The sequence below is a fragment of the Hippoglossus stenolepis genome, chromosome 12, assembly GCF_022539355.2.
Source record: "Hippoglossus stenolepis isolate QCI-W04-F060 chromosome 12, HSTE1.2, whole genome shotgun sequence".
In the NCBI taxonomy this organism is placed as follows: Eukaryota; Metazoa; Chordata; class Actinopteri; order Pleuronectiformes; family Pleuronectidae; genus Hippoglossus; species Hippoglossus stenolepis.
This window is the reverse complement of record NC_061494.1, coordinates 1,973,351-1,994,305: the sequence shown is the minus strand read 5'-3', so window position 1 is coordinate 1,994,305 and position 20,955 is coordinate 1,973,351. Positions and strand designations below refer to the sequence as shown.

Genomic DNA, 20,955 nt, shown 5'->3' with positions numbered 1-20,955 from the left:
GGTAGCATGTTTCCAGTCACAAGTAGAACAGGGCAGAGGGAAGTTCAAAGTTAACATAATAATAAACACAATAACAGTCTACTGTATCTGGAAGCAGTGACAGACACAGACTTTTAAAAGGGACGGGCAAATATGAAAAGACGCAGCTATTTCACATAAGCGACTGGAGGTGAGAGATGAGCACTCACGCTCCACAGGTGCCTCTCTGGTGTGATCATCAGAATTATAGGATGATAATAATTAGTCCCAGCATTTATAGTGATCATGACCGATTCATCCGGGGGACCTGGCTGCAGCTGCTCTCTGGCCTCAACCATTTTCTGTGGTCTTGTGGTACCTTGGCAGTCCAGCAGAGGTCCCCAGTTTAGTCCTGTGTTCCCGTCTTGATGCTGAGGCCCCTTGTCTCACCCTCTGAATAATCAATTCTCTCGGGTAAGTTGTGAAAGCATTGTGTTGCTCTGTTTCATGCCTGTTTAGAGAACTGCAGATAGAAATGCTGACTCTGTTGCCTCCATGTATGAAGGTAATAATCTGTCTGCTTATAGAGGACAATACCAAGATGTTATTTTGCTATCCAGGTCTGAATCTGACCCTCTGAAGGTAAACGTATCCGTCTGTAACACTTACATGCTGACATCTGAAATGAGGATCCCATGTTTCCAGAGGTTGTATCTATTAGACCTTGTTTCAGTTCCCCCTCTCCTACTGTTGCTCCTTGTCCTTCACCGTTTGATGGTTTCCTGGAGCCTGAGCACATCTTTTTGATGTGTCTGCAAGTTTCAGCAAGTTTCCCCAGAGGTCCCTGCTCAGTGCAAACACATCAGTCTGCTTTAGTTCTGTTTCAGCAGCTGCACCTCTCAGATCCTTAATACAGCAGAAGGCCTGGATGTGGCTCCAGGGCTTCATTATGTTTAACAAGGCAGGCAGATGTTGCCACTGAGCATGGTGGTTCATGAAGGCACCTGAGCCTTTCTATAGCATTATGGGTGAAGCTTTCAAAAGAGAAATAAAAAACAGTTGTGTTTTACAAATTAAAACAAAATTAAACATTTATTCACTTTCTTTATGATAACATTATTTACCATTTAATTTATCTCAATTCATTTCTTGTTTTTATATATATCTTTCACCCTTGTCTTTATCCTCACTCCTTCTAAGCAGTGTTTGAGGGTTAAGACTTGGTCTTAGTTCAACTGGGTGTCCCCACACACACCATCTTGTCCCTTACATATCACATCGTTTTCCTCCCTGTCTCTCCTTATCTCTTCCACTTATATATTTTTGCTTGAATGTACTGTGTATCAGGTGAGCCAATAGGCAAACTAAAACACATTTCCAGTGATGGTAGATTCAGTTCTTTGGACATAGATTTATCTAAAGGTGAGATTTTGATCTAAAATAGTTTTGTGTTTTTTGTTTTACATATAGTAGTTTGTAGGTTATTTTAAAAAAAAGAGGTAACAGTGCATTTGTAATGGACTATGGTCAGTGGCGGATTAATCCTTATTTGGTGCTCTGGTGAGTACTCTAGTGACAGTGTGTGTGGGACAGAGTTAAATTCCACTACACAGTGTGTGTCAACAGAACACATGTCACCCAGTGCAACTTTGTGACTCACTGATGGGGAAACACAGTGTAGTATGTAGGATGGTGGACTCATGGGCTTTGTTGGCCGTACGTAATGTAAAGACTATCACCAGACACAAATATCCCAACATTTGAGATGCAGCGATACATTTTCTTCATCATTTAATCTGTAGATAATTCTACCAATTGCTGGTTTGCTCTATAAAACATAAGGCATCAGTTGATATGTCTGTCCTAAAGTACAAGGTGCTGTCATCAATTAACCAGTCCAGAACCCAAACACAGTAGATTCACATATAAATAAATGTTAAGAAAAGCACGATATCCTCATATTTTAGAACATGGAATGAAAAGCAATTTAATGATTCTTTCTCAAAGTAGTTCATCGATATATATGATTAATATGAGTGTGTTCACAGTCGAACAACTTAAAAACCAATTTGGCTTTAGAATACTCTTAGCACTTTAATCTAGTAGGAGAAAATCTCAATCTACAGTTAACTGCTTTCTGGTCACTTGTAAAGCCTCACCAACAGGGAGTGAATAATCTAAGTCTACAACCCAAACAGTAGAAACCGAACATTTGGGGGTTTACCATCTTACCACAGACATATTGCTCTATAAGTTCTCTCATTTCGTCAGTTCAGTGATTATGGCTTCAAAATAAGTGGAAAGACTTAGTTTAAAAGGAAAAGATAACAGCGAACAAACACCTGCTGGTTCAAAATATTTGTTCCAGTCTGCCATTTCTGATGTATGATGATAAAGGAAACCACACAGTGACTGCACAGCAGTGTGGTTGGTTACGCAGAATTGCAACCACCATTTTGTTAACTTTCTGTTTGGATCCATCAGAACATGCTCACACCATTCAATCAAAATAACTTATTGTCACATTATATCTTTATAAACTGATAGAAAGTAGCCTTTAGTGCTCATTTCCAACTTCGATACCTTTTTATATGCAATCCTGTTTACATTGTAAATGTCCTGTTTACATTACATCGTTGCTATTTTATATTTTTGCTGTCATATTTATATTGACTTATTATTATTTTTACTAATGCTTCTTAATCTTAGTATACTCTGCTGCTGTACATTTCCCTGTTGTCTGACTAATAAAATATAATCTTAACTCAACTCAACTCAACTTAACTTAACTAAACTTAATTTAAGGCAATTTAGGTAAGGTAAATTAATTAAATTAGGTAAGGTAAATTAATTTAACTAAATTAACTTCATCTTAATATCCTTGTGGGACTAATAGAATATAATCGTAACTCAATTTAACTTAATTAACTTTTTAATCTTAATATCCTCTGTGCTGCCTGTAAATCTCCCTGACATGGGACTAATATAATATAATCTTAACTCAACTCAATTTAACTTGGCCTAAGGTAAATTAACTTAACTAAATTAACTTCTCAATCTTAATATCATCTGTGCTGCCTGTAAATCTCCCTGTTGTGGGGCTAATAACATATGATCTTAACTTAACTCAACTTAACTTAACTTAACTTAACCTAACTTGACTAAATTAATTCATTAATCTTAATACCCTCTGTGCTGCTGTAAATGTCTCTGTTGTGGGACAAATAGAATATAATCTTAACTCAACTCAATTTAATTTGACCTAAGGTAAATTAATTTAAATTAATTTAACTAAATTAACTAAATTAACTTCTTAATCTTAATATCCTTGTGGGACTAATATAATATAATCTTAACTCAACTTAATGTATTTTGACTTAAATTTGATTTGACTAGTCTTAATCTTAAAGGGGACATAGCATGCCCATTTTACCACAAGTTGATATGGTTCCTTGGGGTCTTAATGAAATGTCTGTAACATACTTTGGTCAAAATACCACAAGGATCATATAAAACAGCACCCTTTTTACCCTGTATAAAACAGCCCTCCACAGAGTGACCTGTTTTGAGTGCCTGTTCCTTTAAATGCTAATGAGCCAGCTCCCCCCTCCCCCCATGATTTTAAACGATATAAATTACATATTTTATATGATATAAATTATCAAATATGCATCCCATACTTTGTATTCCCCTTGTTGTCCTGGAGTTTTAATTTTCCCAATCACATAATTAAATGTCCCCCTCTGCCCATCCACTACAAGCACACAAGCAGACAGACAGAGAGAGAAAGAGAGGTGGGGGGGCTATGAAGACCATCATTTACCCCGAACCCCGACATTCATGGGTACAACAACAAGCGGAGAAAGCAGAATCGCGGGCTGACCTTATATATACAGTCTATGGGGCTGACCAGCGGAGAAATGCTCGTCCCGTGTGAACAGCCAGGCGGCTGCGTGCTGGAGAACGCGCTGCGCTGCCTCGCAGCGGCGCTTCGCGTCCGGTGTACCCGGCGGAACTACTGTAACCCGGCGGAACTACTGTACCCCGGCGTAACTGTAACCCGGCATACAGTAAGGCTGAACACTGCGGAAGTCTTCCACACAGCTGGCAGTGTGGAAGACAGCGCAGCGCCGTTCTCCAGCACGCAGCCGCCTGGCTGTTCACCCGGGACGAGCATTTCTCTCGCTGGTCAGCCCCATAGACTGTATATATAAGGTCAGCCCGCGATTCTGCTTTCTCCGCTTGTTGTTGTACCCGTTGAATGTCGGGGTCGGGGTTACAGTAGCGCTGAACACTGCGGAAGTCCTCCACACAGCAGGGCTGTGTGGCGCTGACACAAATTCCAGCTCACGCACGGGAGAGCGAGCGGTCGCTCCCGAGCAGCTGCTGCAGCCTCCCAGTCCCAACGATCCAGACAAATGCCACATGTGAGTGAATCGCGGGCTGACCAGCGGAGAAATGCTCGTCCCGTGTAAACAGCCACGGCTGTGCGCTTGGGAGCGGCTGCGCTGCCTCGCAGCCTCCGTGTAAACCCGGAAGTAACAGGTGTGGGGGACGGGGGACGGGGGCAAGACCATGTAGGAGACTTCCAGTTCCTTGTTACGACACAATACCCAGGAAGCGCAATCGAGTCGCTCAAGCATGACGTTTCTGACTTAGAGGAACTATAACAAAACAGCGAGTGTTTTTCCCCAGAGTTTTTGGGTTGGTAGACATGCCAGATACCCACATTAACCTGTAGAAGCACTAACAAAGTGGAATTTGCATGCTATGTCCCCTTTAATATCCCCTGTGCTGCCATCAATGACTAATAGAATTTAATCTGAACTCAATCTCATCTCAATCACACCCAGTGTGTCACCCACGAGTGAGTTCGCGGAAGCTTGACTTTACGCGTGGCACGTGAAGGCAGCACAGCTCCATGGACCTGTCCCTGATGTGTGAGGTGTCTCATTGGTGTGTGGCCGCCGCTGGGCTCAGTGGGCTGCGATCAGCTCCCTCTCTCCTCACTGTGGACTCCTACCCTCTGTTTCAGTCCGATCGGATCATTTCTCAGTATGGGAGACGTCACAGCCTCCAACATGAGCAGTCTGCGGACGTGTAAGGAAACATTTGGTGAGTGAAGAGTCCTGTTCCTGTCATGCTTGTGTCTGTGTAGTAGTGCAGTAGTATGAATGGGTTTTATTGAGCTGTTAGTTAACACTGAATATAACTCTGGCATCTCCTAAAGCCAAACACACGTTTTACAATTCAAATGTTTTATTTAACCAACTGGGATTTAGTTAAATAGAGCGTTTCACTGACATTTGTTTAAAATCAGTTCTGCATCGTTAGTTTGGAGGAAAAAACATAAAGAGTTTCCTGGTTAGATCCAGTGATGTTTAATGTCCAGAATACCTTAAACTGTGTGTCCTTCATGTCCTGGAAATTAATATCAACAGTGAAATACAGTGACCTTGTCTTTTGGCTCATTCACGTCTGCAGCAGTTTGCAGTAGACTGTTTCTTTAGTAGTCATAGTGTTAGAGTTATAACTGCCCTTTTACTTTCAACCACCTATAAAACAACCTCTGAACGGTTTAATACAACACATCATCATTCCTCAGCCTCTAGAAGCTGTAACTAATGGGCTTATTGATGGTTAATTAACCAGTTTCTATTCTTTCCACTCAGTTATTAAAAAGAATGCTTGTGTGGTGGAAAATGACATTTTGTGCTGTAAGAACATTAATTTAGTAAGATGTTGAAGGTATCTTGGGGGGAAAAGTTGTAAAAAAGATATAGATACAAAGTGAGAGTCAGTGTAGAGGAGGAGGAGAAAGAGAGACCAACATGTCTCCCCCTGTACAACTATGAACAAAATAGCTCAACAAAACATGGACAGATATTCACCAAACCTGCTGGGACCATTACTTGAGAGCGTATATCTTTCCCTTTTGGAGCGTTATGGAGCTGATTCGTCAAAGGTCGGGAGGACTTAAATAGATCCAAAAAACTATTAATAAGAATTTGGAAGGAATGATATCATCATGACATCACAAGGAAGTCAGAAAATGATGTCATGTAGTGTACTGATGCATTGACTTTTGCAACCAGTAAGATTAGGGGCAAAAAATGCAACTGATTTAAGCTGCTTTCAGACATGCATTAAACTCCAGAGATCCTCAGCACTCAACAGGGGCTGCATGTGTGAACGCAAATGTCCAAGTGAGAGCCTCCGGACAGTTCCAGGGGCCGATGTGAGAAAACAGCAGGAGATCCCCCACAGCATTCACATTGAGGGAGTGGTCGTGTTGGTGACGTTTCTTGCATGCGACACACGCAAAAAGGAAAAGAATATACTACAAACAACATGATCACAGCAGAATGAATATGCTACCTCCTCTGCCTGCTGCACCACCTCTCACCTGAACGCCACTGAGATTGCTGTGTTGTTGTGAATGCTTCTAAATGGAGAATCTCCGACTGCGCTGTACATGTAAATGGTAAATGGTTTTGTATTTATATAGCGCTTTTCTAGTCTTGATGACCACTCAAAGCTCTTTACAGTACAGTTTTACATTCACCCAATCACACACACATTCATACAGTGCATCTATTAGCAGCACTTTGTTGTTCTATGAGGGGCAATTCAGGGTTCAGCATCTTGCCCAAGGACACTTCGGCATGCAGATGGGGAAGACTGGGGATCGAACTGCCGACCTTCAGGTTGGAGGACGACCGCTCTACCCCTCAGCCACAGCCGCCCATGTGTGAAAGGAAACCTCTGCAGAAAGTCCAGAGCCATTTCTCCGCACATCCTCTGGAGGTCATGTCTGAGAACGGCTTTAGTGTAACCAGTTGTTTGTCTTCATATGAAAAAAAATGACATCATTGTGACAATTTGACTGATTGTGATGTGTATATAGCGAGTGTGCAGGTTGCGCATCACCCTTCTGTTGCCTTTCATTTCCTTTGCATTTAGGTGGAACCAGCTTTGTGTTTCCTGCCTGAACCACTTTCACACACACAGTGTTTGACACAGGATAATGAACATGTGTTTAGTCACACTGTAGGTTAATGGCTGTTTGTCTGCAATCCTATGTGATCCAAGAATACAGTGTAGTTCCCTTTACCATCACTAAACTGTAATTTATGGCAGATCTTGAGTAAGTCTGTAAGCTAAGGCAGGATGTGAAGGTTTCCTTCAGTTGGTGAATAACAACGGTCAAAATGCTTCAGCTGTAACTTGCCAATGTTTTTTTTCGGAAAGCATGACAAGCTGAATGCAGCCAGACAGACTCTGTCCTTGTGGTGGATTGGAATCATTTATATACGTTTTTCTTCTGTACCAAAGATTAGCAATGTCAGAACTGCATGAGACCACGGATATGGATATTAGTCATAACACACACTGACGTTTTCACATATCAGTTTGCAACTGTGTCAGTCACAGGTCAGTGTCAAAAAATTGAGAAGGTAATGGTAGAGATGTGTCTGGTGTAGACCTCATGTTTCTGCAGGCGCATCTGTTCACTCAAATGACACGCAAATAAAAGTACTGGTTTTGAGAAATTGTTCGTTCACATTTCTGTCTCCATCCCAATACAGTGGAAGGAAGTGGAATTTCATTTGTGGCATTTAAGATCTGATACTTGAGCTTTGGGTATTTCCATGTAATGCTACTTAATATTTCCACCCCGCTACATGAGAGGGAAATATTGTACTTTCAACTCTTTATGTATTTATTTGCCTGCTTTAGTTACTATTTACTTTTAAGGCAAACATTTTACACAGTGGGTACCATGTTTTTTTAAATACAACACACCGTTAAAGATAAACCAGTCATCAATCACTGTACTTTTACTTTAGTACTTTAATTACATCTCACTGCTAAAACCTCCACTTGTACTTAAGTCAGATTTTTAATGGAGGACGTTTACTTTTAGTGGAGTGTTTTTAAAGTATTGTGTTGGTACTTGAACTTTAGCAAAGGATTTGATGACGTCTTCCACCACTGATCTTACCAGAGACAGGTGGGGGGACAGTTACCTCTGCAGATGGTGTTAGATGTGGGCTGGGCCTTTCAGGGCCAAGGGCAGGTGTAACAGTGACACACATCTTTACGGACAAATAAATGAATTGTCTTCATTGTGAACCACCCATATATTTTAAGGGTGTGATGCCACTCAAGGAGTAGTACGGTTTCACACAGTACGCCCACGCCATATCAAACAAAACACACATGTAGACACACGTACACACACAAACACACACACACACACACACACACACACACACACTGACCTGCAATGCACCAGCGTGACCATATTCACCAATAGCAAAGGTTGCCAGGAACACAGGTTTGGAAACTTCAACCTAGTTACTGCACCTAGCTCCTGTTTGTCAAGAAATACTTCCAGCATTTAGCTGTCACTAAAACCACAAACCATTGTGTTATATTTTGGTTCAAGTAAAGGTTGAACAAACCAACTGCACTGTATTAATAAAGATGCTTTAGATGTGTTGTTGTTGAGCATATTTTGGCTAGCTGTGCTTCCAGTCTCAATGCGAGGCTCACCGCATCGAGCCTGCTGCTCCAAACGTTACACACAGAGATAAGATTGGTATCACACTTCTTATCTAGCTCTTAGAAAGAAAGCATGGGAGATCTTTAAGAACAAGTTTCACTGGTATTCAGTACTTAAGACAATCTGAGATCTTACAATTCAATAAACTGTTCAAATAAACACAATGGCTTTATGTGACTTTGATCAGGGAGAAGCATGTGATCTAATTGGGTGATGTGTCAATAAAGAGGCAGTATAAGCATTAATACATCAGATGAATCCTGTGCAGCTCGTGAATACGCACGCACGCTGTGAAAGACACACATTTGATACACGTGTAGTAGAGATATTGTTAAAGGTGTGTGTATGTGGCTGCTCTCAGTCTAGACTTCATTGTGGCCTGAGTCAGGTATTGACATGCCATTCACCTCCATTCATGTGTAGAAACAAATCCATGACAAAGCAAACACGCTGCTAAACAGGCTGCTGAGAAACTGTGCTTTATCTTTTCATGGGTGGTCAAAATGGAGAAAAGCTGGGTTCACCTGCATGGAATTATGGCCCTAAGCAGTGTATTATGATGTGGTTTACATTTCATCTCTTGAACTTTATCCAGAGCATGCAGTTACATGTCCCTGCATTCCCAGAGAGGGAGAAACAATGCTCAACTGATCTGGGGTTCGACTTACGCTTCATAATTGGGTGACTGGCTGTTAGTCCAAATACTTAATGCACCGTATTTAAAGGGGAATACCACCCAGGGTTGCATTGTGAACTTATGTACTGGTAGTTTTTCGTGTTTGAGCAGATTAACTGTGATTAGAAACTTATCTATATTATACAAAACTGTAGGTTTTTCAGGTAGATTTCTACCTTCCAGGCCAGCCTTTACTTTGCATTCATTTCAATAGTATGATAGAGGTAACCCAAGCATGCCTACTTGCCTCGACATTTTTGAGATGTTGTCGTAGATTTGCAAGCTTTAGTCTGGCTGCTTTTCACTGCACAAAATACACTGTTCAGACAAAGCAAAAGATTTCCAAACATTACCTTGAGCTCTAGGATGCTACAGTATGAATATTTTCAAAAATGTTTGATGTTTAATACAACTGCAATGACCAAGTAATTAATCATAACATTTTTCCCCAGGAGATATTTGTTAGAAGCTTCATCAATCCCCCCACTCACTCGCTTTTTATCCAGCAGGGGCTCCCCTGCTGTGTTCACACATTGACTTCTGGATTTCTAGACATTGTACTAGAAGGCCAGGTGGATTAAGTCTGTGGAAACTGTTGAGCGTCTCACTCTGACATTTTGGTTCACACATGCACCTCCTCTGGAAAAAACGGAGATCTGTCCCCGTGAGTGTCTATTTCTCAGTCTAATATGGTGAAATATAAATATTCAGAGATATGGACATGCAATTTGACCCCAACTGTTTGCTGGGAGAAGAAAACATGTTCCACCCGGTCCACAGACTGAAGGCACACTGCCCAGCCCCCACTGACTTTTCAAAATATTAATAATATTGAAGGTATCCCGTGTCCAAATCTCACCAAAATCAGCACTGCTCTTTCTCGGCTCATTTACAATAGACATGGCAAGTGTGAAGCAGATAAGATCAATGGTTCATGACACAGGTGTTCCAGATACAGACAGACAGACAGACAGACAGACAGACATACAGACAGACAGACAGACATACAGACAGACAGACAGACAGACAGACAGACAGACAGACAGTCAAAATGTTGTTGGTTTAAATGAAAGCTTTAGCAGGATTAAACAAACATTGGAAGTTGTTGGCAGGCTTGCAAGATGTTCAGCGTGGCTTTTTTACACGTGAATTATTGATTCTATGCTCAAACACTGAATAACTACTTGGTTTCTTGAAAGAAAATAACCGAACACAAAAAGGGGTCAAAGTGCAACATGTCAACATTTCCTATTAGTGTTGTGTGGGCTGGTTTCCAGAAGCTGTGGTAAAGGGGGTTTACCATTCATTTCTTCTCAAATGGATCATCACTGTCTGTCACCTCTTTTTAAAAAAAGTGTGTGTGTGTGTTTGTTTATGTGTTTGTGTGTGTTTGTGTTTGTTTATGTGTTTGTGTGTGTTTGTGTTTGTTTATGTGTTTGTGTTTGTGTTGTTAATGTGTTTGTGTGTGTTTGTGTTTGTTTATGTGTTTGTGTGTGTGTGTGTTTTTGTGTTTGTGTGTTTGTGTGTTTGTGTGTGTGTGTGTGTGTGTGTGTGTTTGTGTTTGTGTTTGTGTTTGTTTGTGTGTTTGTGTGTTTTTGTGTTTGTGCGTGTGTGCGTGTTCGAGAGAGAGACACAGTTCAGTGTCTCAGTCACGTCAGGTGCTGATGTAGGCGTCTCTGGAAACTCTGAAAAAAGATAGGCATTATAATGATAATGATAACCTTCACATTTTGACCTTTAACTGTTTAGGTGATAAAGGTGGATTCAGGTGCACTTGGGTAGAACATGAGTCATCTCTAACCAGGGAAATGCAGCTGATAGTTTGATAAGGATTGTTTGATAATGTTTGCCTGTTTGCCATGGTGCATCTGCATTTGTTGATTAAAACAAAGGGTTTAAGGATTTTAGTTTCTCCTATAAAAATGTCAAGTTTTTGTTTTTGACTTATCCGACAACTGTTTATATCTGTGAACAAAAATTGGGACTTCCAAGTTAGACTTGCAGGCCATGCTAATATCAGTAGCAGTTGCAATACCTCTTAGCCATTACTTACAGTTCTCAGGTTATTTGTCAAAGCTCGTCATAGATTTGTGACATGTCTATTTCCTCAGGCTTATCAGCCACTTGTCTTTTGGGGGTCATACTGCAAATTTGTGATTTATTTTATATTAACGTGATGTGACATGACCAGCACACAAGATGACCAGCACACACAACTGTCACTAAGATTGAATTTCCTTGTCTTTATTATTATTGAATAATGTTGGATTAATTTCCCTTATTTTGTGGACTATTTGGACATTGATTACCATGGCAACCGCTGAAGCATAAAATACATATAAGCAGGCTTGACCTTTAAAGGTATCCCGTGGAATACACAGTTCAGATACGTCATACTCACCAGTAAGTGCACGCTGTCTGGAGGATGTGGCTTTTCTGTTTATCCCTTCAGTGAATTTCTGATAAGTTGGAAGTGGATGAAATGAGTAGAGGTGACGACTTGCTCAGCGCACTAAAGCTTCTTCCTTTTTGTCTGTAACAGACAGAAGCAGCTCTGAACCTGTGGAGGACACGGACACCACCTGCTTCGTGGCGGAATTTGTGAGCACTTTTCATTTATTCTTACGTCCAGTCGCATGTTGTCTTGTCTCATTGTCTTGACCTTTCTACCCTGTTCGCTGAGTGTTGATTTCTCATTGTTTGTCTTTAGAAAGAGTCTCAGCAGTAATCTGCTAAGAAATGTAGCATAACTGAACACACTGTGCTGTGATTCCTAGAGCCTGGGGGCTTATTGAGGGACAAGTTGCAGCAGGCTGCTCCCTGTCTATGCACACAAGGGAGTCATTTTCCTCCACGATTACACACTCAGTCTCAGGAACAGACCGAATGTAAAGCTCCCACAAAGAAGGCTCACAGAGAAGACAAGCTTTTCTTTCTCAAGTTTCTCTTTTTACTTTTATTCATTTGACTTTCTAATGTTATCATGTCTGCCCTTGTCTTTCCCACAGTCATTGGAGGCCAATTATCCAGTTCAAGTGACAGATCCTCATGGTAATCCATATACAATTTTACAAAACACATGTGAACCTCCAACTCTTTCTATCCTTTTTCAAATATTACATAATATTAATAATAATGGTATAGTGGCCAGCGTGGATCAATAATCAATCAACCAATCAACCAACCTACAGTAGCTTCAGTAGTTTTCCTTTTTGCAAGAATCTTTCGTTCACCGGAGCATTCAGATAATTTACTGTGACGCTTCACTCTGTGGTCACGAGCCTCTTGTTTCCTTTAACTTTTCTCAAGATGTCCACCTGCAGCAAACTGAATAGACTGGACACAGTTTAGAGCGGCACACACCTTTACACCACAAAGTCAATCCATGAAGTCCAAGGAACTCTTGGTCCGACTTCTGACAAAAACTGAACCCTGCTAAACACCAGACACCATTCATCACCTGGTTCTGTGCCCAAAGTCTGACAATCTTGACAGTCTGACAACAGGTTTAACTCAGAGTTTACAGCCCTACAAGGTTGAATCAGTTCTTACCAGAGTAAATCACCCCGGTAGCTTATGCAGGAGAGATGAGAGATCAAAATCTGTCAACGACTAAACTACGTATCAGTCACATTACTGGAAAACCAGAGTCATCGATCAACAGGATCCTGACAAGAAGTCTCATCCGGTAAGAAGTGAAGCAGCTTTGTAGGACTGAAAAACCAGAGTTAGACAAGAAGTTACCTCGATAATGACAAATCCTGTTTTGTAGCACAGGCATCAGGAGGGGGTTTTGTGATTCTCCAAAGGCTTTTACTGTGAAACATTTGTGAAGGAAGTGTTGTTTTATTGACTATAGCCTCACGGCAAACTAAAAAACTGGCTGAATGGAAGCAAAATGAACTAAAGATGGAAGTTTTGCAACCAGATGAAATGAGTCGGATAAAATGACTAAAATCGAAATTAAAAATAAAAGTACAGACTGATAAGTAGATTGATGACACGGAGAAGGGTATTGTGGGTGGCCTGTAGGCGGCAGACGCTCATGGAGGAGCCGACATGAACTGCACATCAAGCAAGATGATTGGTTGATTCAAACAGAGAGGAAAACTAATATAAACATACAACCCACAAGAAAGCTGCACAGAAACATATCCCAGGGACCCCCTTCCATGCAGCTTGGATTTTAGCTTGATTATATCCAAACAACAGGCAAACGGTACATTGTCATAAGGCCCGACTATTTACACTGATAAATGTGTATCTGCAGTTTCTTTTTAAATCAAAGTACAATGACACAATAATATGTCTCCAGCAGACGCTGTGACACTGCACCTGAGCTCAATGCCCTCTGGATACCTGGGTCCCTCCTCAGACAGAATAAGACAGGTCAGTATTACCACCTCTGTCCGTGCACTACCCTTGTTTGAAACATTAGCCTGTTGTAGTCATCATCACTGAAGATTTACACATAAGCACCAAATAAAGGTTAGTTTCAGATTCAAGTCTTTCCACACTTTCTCACTTGCCAGCTGGTGCCCGCTGATTTCCTTCTCTCTCATCTTCTTTCTATCATATTCATCACCTGCTGAACACCACAACTACCTCAGTTGGATGTTGCACAGCTGATGTTTGCACATAAACAGCGCAAGCCTGCACTTTATATATATTTGTATTCATGTCTTCCTTCCTCATACTACTGCATATTTTCTCTCTAAAATAGTCAATTTGTTTTTATCTTGTCTTTATGACAACGAGAGTCTTAGAAAAGTATTTCACTGCACGTCATACTGTGCATGGTTGGTGTACAGGACAAATCAAGAGTGTCACCTGCAGGATGTGAGCACCATGTAGACCTTCCCCCAACAGCCACACAGCTGTGTCCGGACTGGTATACACCTCCAAACCAGTCTGACAGTCACCTCTGTCACTGCTCACTGGAATCTGTACGTTATACCAAAATTATTGACAATAAAAAAAAACCAGTCAAGATAAGAATAAGAATCAAGATAATTTTTTCTATATCCCAATATTTCAAATTTGCCTTAGAAGGCCTTATACTCCTACAGCACAAACCACTCTGTCTTTAGACCCTTGAATTGAAACAAATGGAAGAAATTGAAGAAACTTTAGGAAGAGCAACTGAGGAGGGTTCCCTTTTCCAAGACAGACGTGGAATGAATGTGCGTTCAGAAATGTACAGGATGGACAATCAGGATGGCAAAATGATTGCTAGTTTTTAAATATACTTGAAGAATATGATCTGAGAGGACGTCAAGTAACGAACAAAGATCCAAATTGAAAACACTGGAATAAAGCACTGACAGCCAGGAGAGGGAGAGAGAGAAAATATGTCAGCCAATATGTATATTTTATAAATCGGCAATGGCTCTTAAAGTGTTGTTGTAAAGTGACTACAGTGTAGAAAGGGGACCCCTCACTTATTTCCACCGTCACAGCCCACAGCTTTAACTTCCACTTTTCAAGTCGATTTAGATCTCCACGTTTAGTGTTTAGTGTTGATTGATTCATAAAGCATCATCGTTGTTGTATAGTTTTGTAGCGGCCGGTTGTTCATATGTCATTCAGGCTCATTTAATCACTGTGTTTGAAATGCAGGTGAACAATAGTCTGCAGGAACCTTTTTAGTTTCTTGAAAAAGGTCTTGGCAATAAAGGTTCAAGGTACTTTTGCTTAAGACGATGGATTGAACATGGGCAAAGAACCCACAACATTCTAACGCAGACCTGGACAAAGGGACAGACCCAGGAATTGTCTCACTTTAACATTGCAACATGTTGCACAGGTGGTTTTTGACATTTGTACAGATTTCCCAGAGAGTCATGGGTCTTGATGAAACAAATTGCCGTGTTTTTATATTTATTGTTTATTTCCTTCTTGCGCTGTTACTATTTTCCACATTTTTTTACGGCTCAGGTTGCATTGCTGTTCTCATGTTTGTTCTGGTGTGGAACAGTCAGGGAAAGGGAAAAATTGGTCCAAATCTTTCATGTTAAATTGAATTGACCTTTTATCCTCCACATATAATTAGTTGCCAGTCTTGGCCTGTTTTTCATAAACTGCCATGGTCAAAAAAAGAAATCAATCAAACATTTATGGCCTTTTATCCAGAGATGAAGCAGCAACATCATGAATTTAAACAATCATTTGAAAATGAAAATGTTTATGGACCGAACTCTCCAGCATCAAACAATCAAACACTCACCATCAGTGTTGAGTGTCTTGATGCTTGATTTGGGCCTAGATGCAGATTAAAACTCCTCAGCATTTTCTATTATGAAAACTGGCAAATGTACAGAATTATAATCTACCTTGGCAGAGGTACACACTCTGAGTGCTTTCTAATTTGAGCAGTGAGCGTACAGGATGTGGTCCCATCCCACTGAACTGGAAGGCACAGCTGTGAGCGTTGCTAATAACAGAGCAGGCACGCAGGGGTAGAAAGTGTGTAAACGTGATGCAGCGTTCTAAAAGACAACACTGTAGAAGAATAAAGGGTTTGAAACTGAGGAGGAAGATGGCATTCTGGGTCATCACCACCAGTAGAATGTATACATCCCTGCAGGGCGACTTACTGGATTATCTGTCTGGTCTTGATCTTCTGTATTTAAAGCAGTTTTTGCTGAGACACGTTTCACATGCAGCAGCAAAACAACATCACACAGTGTGAGACGCATAAGAGGAGACTGCACCTGCCACAGGCAAACTACTGAAAAACAAACCAGAGAAAGGCACAGCTGAGGTTCAGGGTATGTACAATATAATGTCACTGCAGCCAACTACTGTCACATTAGCATAGATCTGGATTGTGCTTCACACATGTTGGGAAAGAGAACTTATCAAGCCTGGTCATTATCAGTAGGACGGGCAGCAATGAATTTATCCAGCAGATTGACCTTTAACATCTATCAAATCAAGTCTTTAATTTAACACATTTTATTTGTATAGCCCGTATTCACAAATCACAGTTTGTCTCATAGGGCTTTAACAAGGTGTGACATCCTCTGCCCTTAACCCTCAACAAGAGTCTGTTAAAAAAGAAGGTAGAAACCTCAGAGAGAGCCACATGTGAGGGATCCCTCTCCCAGGACGGACAGAGGTGCAACAGATGCCACGTGTAAAGGAGAACATCAGACAAATATGAATATTTACAACATTGATTAGAATAAACAGTTTGTAGCATAATGGAAGGTAAATGGATTGAGGAATTATTGTCAGTAATGGTAGTATCTGAGTAGACATATTGTATATCAAGCAGTCTTGTTGTAATCATAGTCCACCATCCGCTGCGCCCTCGATCATGGTCCACCACCACCACCATCCATCTATGAAGCTGTGTCGTTTTTGTGGAGCTCCACGGTGAATTCGAGGAGTTTGGTATAACATTTAGGAGCTGCTAGTTTAGCACTAAGTCAGAACATGGAGGAGTAGCTACATTTTTACAGCGAAGTGGAAGATCTCGTCCTAGTTTTATTTAAACATATAAATGAATTTATCTATCTAATAACTCAAAAAATCTCTGACTGTCTGAATGTGGCTCACGTATCTTGAGAGCCATTCATCCTGTCGGCTTCACACTGGGCATGGGCATTGTTAAGGGTGGAAAGAAGTGCAGCGTCGAATTTGGTGTGATTTATACACAAGATACGTTCAATATTAATACACTTTGAAATAAACAGGCGACCAGCGCTCTGTAGCAACGGAGGCTGGGAATCATCAACGTAACTGAAAGTGCTGACCAAGACAACAACGCAATCATGACAACTGCTTGTTCAGCACAACTGCAACAACCATTGATTCGGCTGGAGAACTGAAAGGAAGAGCTGTCCCAGTGAACAAATGTCTCTAATGTGTCAACAGCTATGAGCTGGTTTGCCATACCATTTATTAAAGACATTTATGGTCCACAGAGGATGAACTCTATGATTTCCCTCTAGTGTCACTATGAGGTTCACTTTGTAGTTTGTAGTAAAAGGTTTGACAAACTCCTGAATGGACTGAACACACTGTCCTCAGAATGCACCAGTGTGTAGGAGAGGGGAGGGTGATCTGGCCTAATGATCATATTACAATCGTTTTGGGTAGAATCATGATTCATGGTCTGAATCATGATTCTACCCACAGATTCAGTTGAATCCATGTGATCACATGATTAATTGTGCATATGGCAAGTTGTAAAGACCCAAATCCTGTCCGCTCAAGGCTGAAGATCCTTTAGCATTTTCATGTCCCATCCTGTTTTCACTCTGATTTTATTATGAAGCTTATGATTCATATCGTTTGTTCGCTCGCCACCGTTTTTTACCCCAAAATACTGTCTGTGTATACAAGTTGTGTCATAAGCAGTCACACGTTTTGCTTAGTTAATATGGATAATGACTGAATGGGCCGTGTCGTTTGTTGACAATGACAGATGTTTGTCAGTTAGCAGGACTGACGGACTGAACTTGGTGGGAGGTATGGGTCGGGAGAGAACACATTACATTTTGGAGCAGATCTGAATAAATAGGGCATCCAGGAATTCTGATTCACTTTCTCTGCGGCATTTCCCACAGAACTAATTCAATCTATGTTTGTAGTGGGGCTGCACTTGCATGTGCATGACAGATTCCAAGTAACAGGTAAAAAGACCAAAGAGTGAAAGATGAGCTACATTGCACGCAACTTGCTGATAAGTAACAAATAATACAATGCAGCAACAGAGCAAACACCCCAAGTTAGAGATCTCTGTTATTATAAAAAGTCTAAAACAAATTTGGTTCATTAGACATTAGTCTTAGACAAATTAGAATACAGTCTAGATAATTAATGGGAAACAGTGCTGTGACATGGTGAAATTGAGCATTAGCCTTGGCAGAGGAATGCGTGCTCAGAGCCCCCTTATAATAACGTCATATCATTTGTTTACTAACTAAATAACTAATAATTAATGAATAAAAGTGGCATTGTCAAATTAAATTAAAATTTTGGTCAGCACTTTGCTTTATGGCCAAATACCCAAAACTATCATCATAGTCAGCTGAACTTTGTGTTTATCGTTCAGTTATCTCTAAAAACAAACTTGTTGGCTTGTTATCTAATAACAAAGTGTTGTTCTGTGTCTATTTTGAAATTGATTTACATTTCGAATTCATTTTCCAGAAAATTAGCTGTAACATGATATATATCGTGTATCATTGGTTAAAATGACATGTAATTTGCTGATGTTGGAAATACTTATTTTTACTGTGAAACGTGAGGCTGGTGACTGTGTTTTTTTCATATTTCAGTACATGTTTGTACTTGAGTTTGGGTGGTTGAAAGAACATTTGCAGTACAATGGATGTGATGTAGCTAACGGGGGGTAACTGTTTTGCGTTTTTTTCTGTGTTGCAGCCAGTTGAAGATGTTGAAGAATGCTCTTGCCCAACATCTACTTCACCAGGTAAATCAATTCTTACACTGCATGAAGGGCGCATAGCTTCTGGATTGTTTAGGTGAAATATTTCCCCCAAATATTGGCCTTGTTAAGGCAACACAAGATTTATTTTGAAGAAATGATTGTGTCACAGCAACAGGAACATAGTGTTGTTGATGTGACAGCTCCTGCAGTGGACACAGACAGGAAAGGGGGAAGTTGTTCCAACGACCATTAGTCCACAGGGACATGTAATGTGGTCTTAGATAGTCTAAGTAACTGAATGAATGAATGAATGGTGAAATGAACTCCATTCATATTTACCCCCTTTTAAATTTATATTTTGTATACTGTCGTTGGTGATTAAAAAATGTCTTACGCTGACTCCCCCGTCTTTGTCCATCTGAGCTCAGACTACCCCAAAGAACTGCAGTTGCTAAACAGCCACTGTGAAAAGTGCTGCTGCCCAGCACCTCCTCCCAAGATCAGTGACCTCATGAATGACAAAGACCTCCTGGACTTGCTGCGGCTCAAACTGGATCCAAACCACTGCACCATCAAAAACTGGAAAAACTTTGCCAGTCGCTGGGGAATGAGCTACGATGAACTGACCCTACTGGAGCACCGGACCCAGGGCTCCTTGTCCCACAGCCCCACCCAGGAGTTCCTGCTGCGCTACAACCAGAAAACAGTCACTGAGCTCACTGAACTTTGCCGCATCTACCAGCGCAATGATGTACTGCGACTGCTGCAGAGCTGGATAGAGAAGGACTGGCCGTCACGGTGGCAACAGACTCATTAACCAGTTTGACTCTGTTTATTTGTGCTGTCTCTGTTTTTTCTTCTGTCAGGGTTGTATTTAGGAATTTCTTCTTCACCAGCTTTGATACATGTTTCCCCATTTTTTGTCAATTTGGCTTGTGGTCGAAAGAAAAAAGTGGAAACTTTGATCCTCAACTGGAAACTGAAAATCTCAGTAGAAAGTATAGCACCTGACCTCAAGTTGCACGGCTTGCACAGCCTGTCTGTCCGACTGACATGTTTCCACTAGTGAATAGTGTCGTCACACTTTGTACTGATATCCATGGTGAATTTCAGCTGTCTAATGAGGCAGTAAAGCAGACAGACCAAAAGATTGGACCAAAAGAATCGTATGACACATGCATGTATTGTGTAAAACATATAAATTCCAGCCCTTACCTTAGATAGTAAAAATATTGAAACAAACTTTGGGGATTTAATGTTAATTGGGAAATGAAAAAGGATTTTTGTTACATTTGTAAAATAATGAGGGGCAACAGGCTGCTGTACGTTTGTATCACAGATTCAGACTCACTTTCAAAATCATTGTAGCCCAATGAAACAATGTCCGATAGAATCAGTTTCATCGTTTATTATTTATTTATATCATCATTGTATAGATTAAAATCCAAACCAACTGCCACTGCAGATTGTAGCTGTTGCCTGTTCACATTGTGACTGGCCAAGAGCTGTTTTTATTAAACACCAAATCTTCTGATTTGCAGTGTACTTCACTTCAAGCAGCCCTTTTACTCTGCGCTGCTGAACCTACATTGCAGGTGCACTTAGAGAGGGACGTCTGCAGAGTTTGTGTGCCCAAGACTTACTGCCCTGTGCTGGTGGCCCTTGTATGGGTAACATCGGGCCCTTAGTCTTTTTAATGTGCATCTGTGTGTATAACAAACAAAGCTCAAAACAATGGCAGAGTATTTATTTTTTATGGAATATTTTGTGATACACCCATACAACCTACAGCCCGTGTCAGCAGGATGTTCTTCACAACCACGACTAATAACTGCTCTGGTTTTGTCTCATTTACTGTTGTGCTATTATTGTCTCCAGTGGGATGGAGAACATATGATAGATCAGGAAGTGTAATATTTCTTTCATAGATCTCAGAATCTTGAAAATAATCTACAAAAATATAATTTTTGTTGAATTTGATAAAACAAAAACTACAGTTCGAACTTTTATTGCTCTCTTTTATTTTGAAGAAATAAAATGTCTGTATTGTACTTGTTCTTTCACTATGAAATAAATGTCAAAATTCTGTGAATGCCGTTATCATCTTTAAAAACAAATTAAGCTGCAACATCAAACTTAAAGGAACATTTCTGTGAAATACTTTTCATATACACAGACATCTTTTTCAGATGGAATCTGATAAAACTTTAATCTTTTTTTATCAGCTTCACTTAATAATTCCCGGGAAGGTCTTAGAGAAACTTCAATTCTAGAATTATAGCGACAACAGTGAGTGTTCACTTAGTACACATGTTTAACTGCCCAAGGCATCACAACAATTATAGGCAG

The 20,955-nt window shown here is 40.6% G+C and overlaps 1 protein-coding gene across 2 annotated transcripts; it reads left to right on the top strand.

The window, feature by feature from the left end:
- Positions 1-4,908: 4,908 nt before the first annotated feature.
- Positions 4,909-20,650, top strand: edaradd (EDAR-associated death domain). Of its 2 annotated transcripts, none has more exons than XM_035171799.2 (6): positions 4,909-5,073; positions 11,746-11,804; positions 12,212-12,254; positions 13,519-13,592; positions 18,600-18,648; positions 19,035-20,650. In XM_035171799.2, exons 1-6 carry the CDS (start codon positions 5,016-5,018, stop codon positions 19,421-19,423), a joined length of 672 nt encoding a protein of 223 aa, XP_035027690.1. In that variant the 5' UTR covers positions 4,909-5,015; the 3' UTR covers positions 19,424-20,650. The 2 variants fall into 2 exon arrangements, with proteins under 2 accessions (XP_035027690.1, XP_035027691.1); XM_035171800.2 differs by having other exon boundaries at positions 13,522-13,592; positions 19,035-20,647.
- The last annotated feature ends 305 nt before the right edge of the window (positions 20,651-20,955 follow it).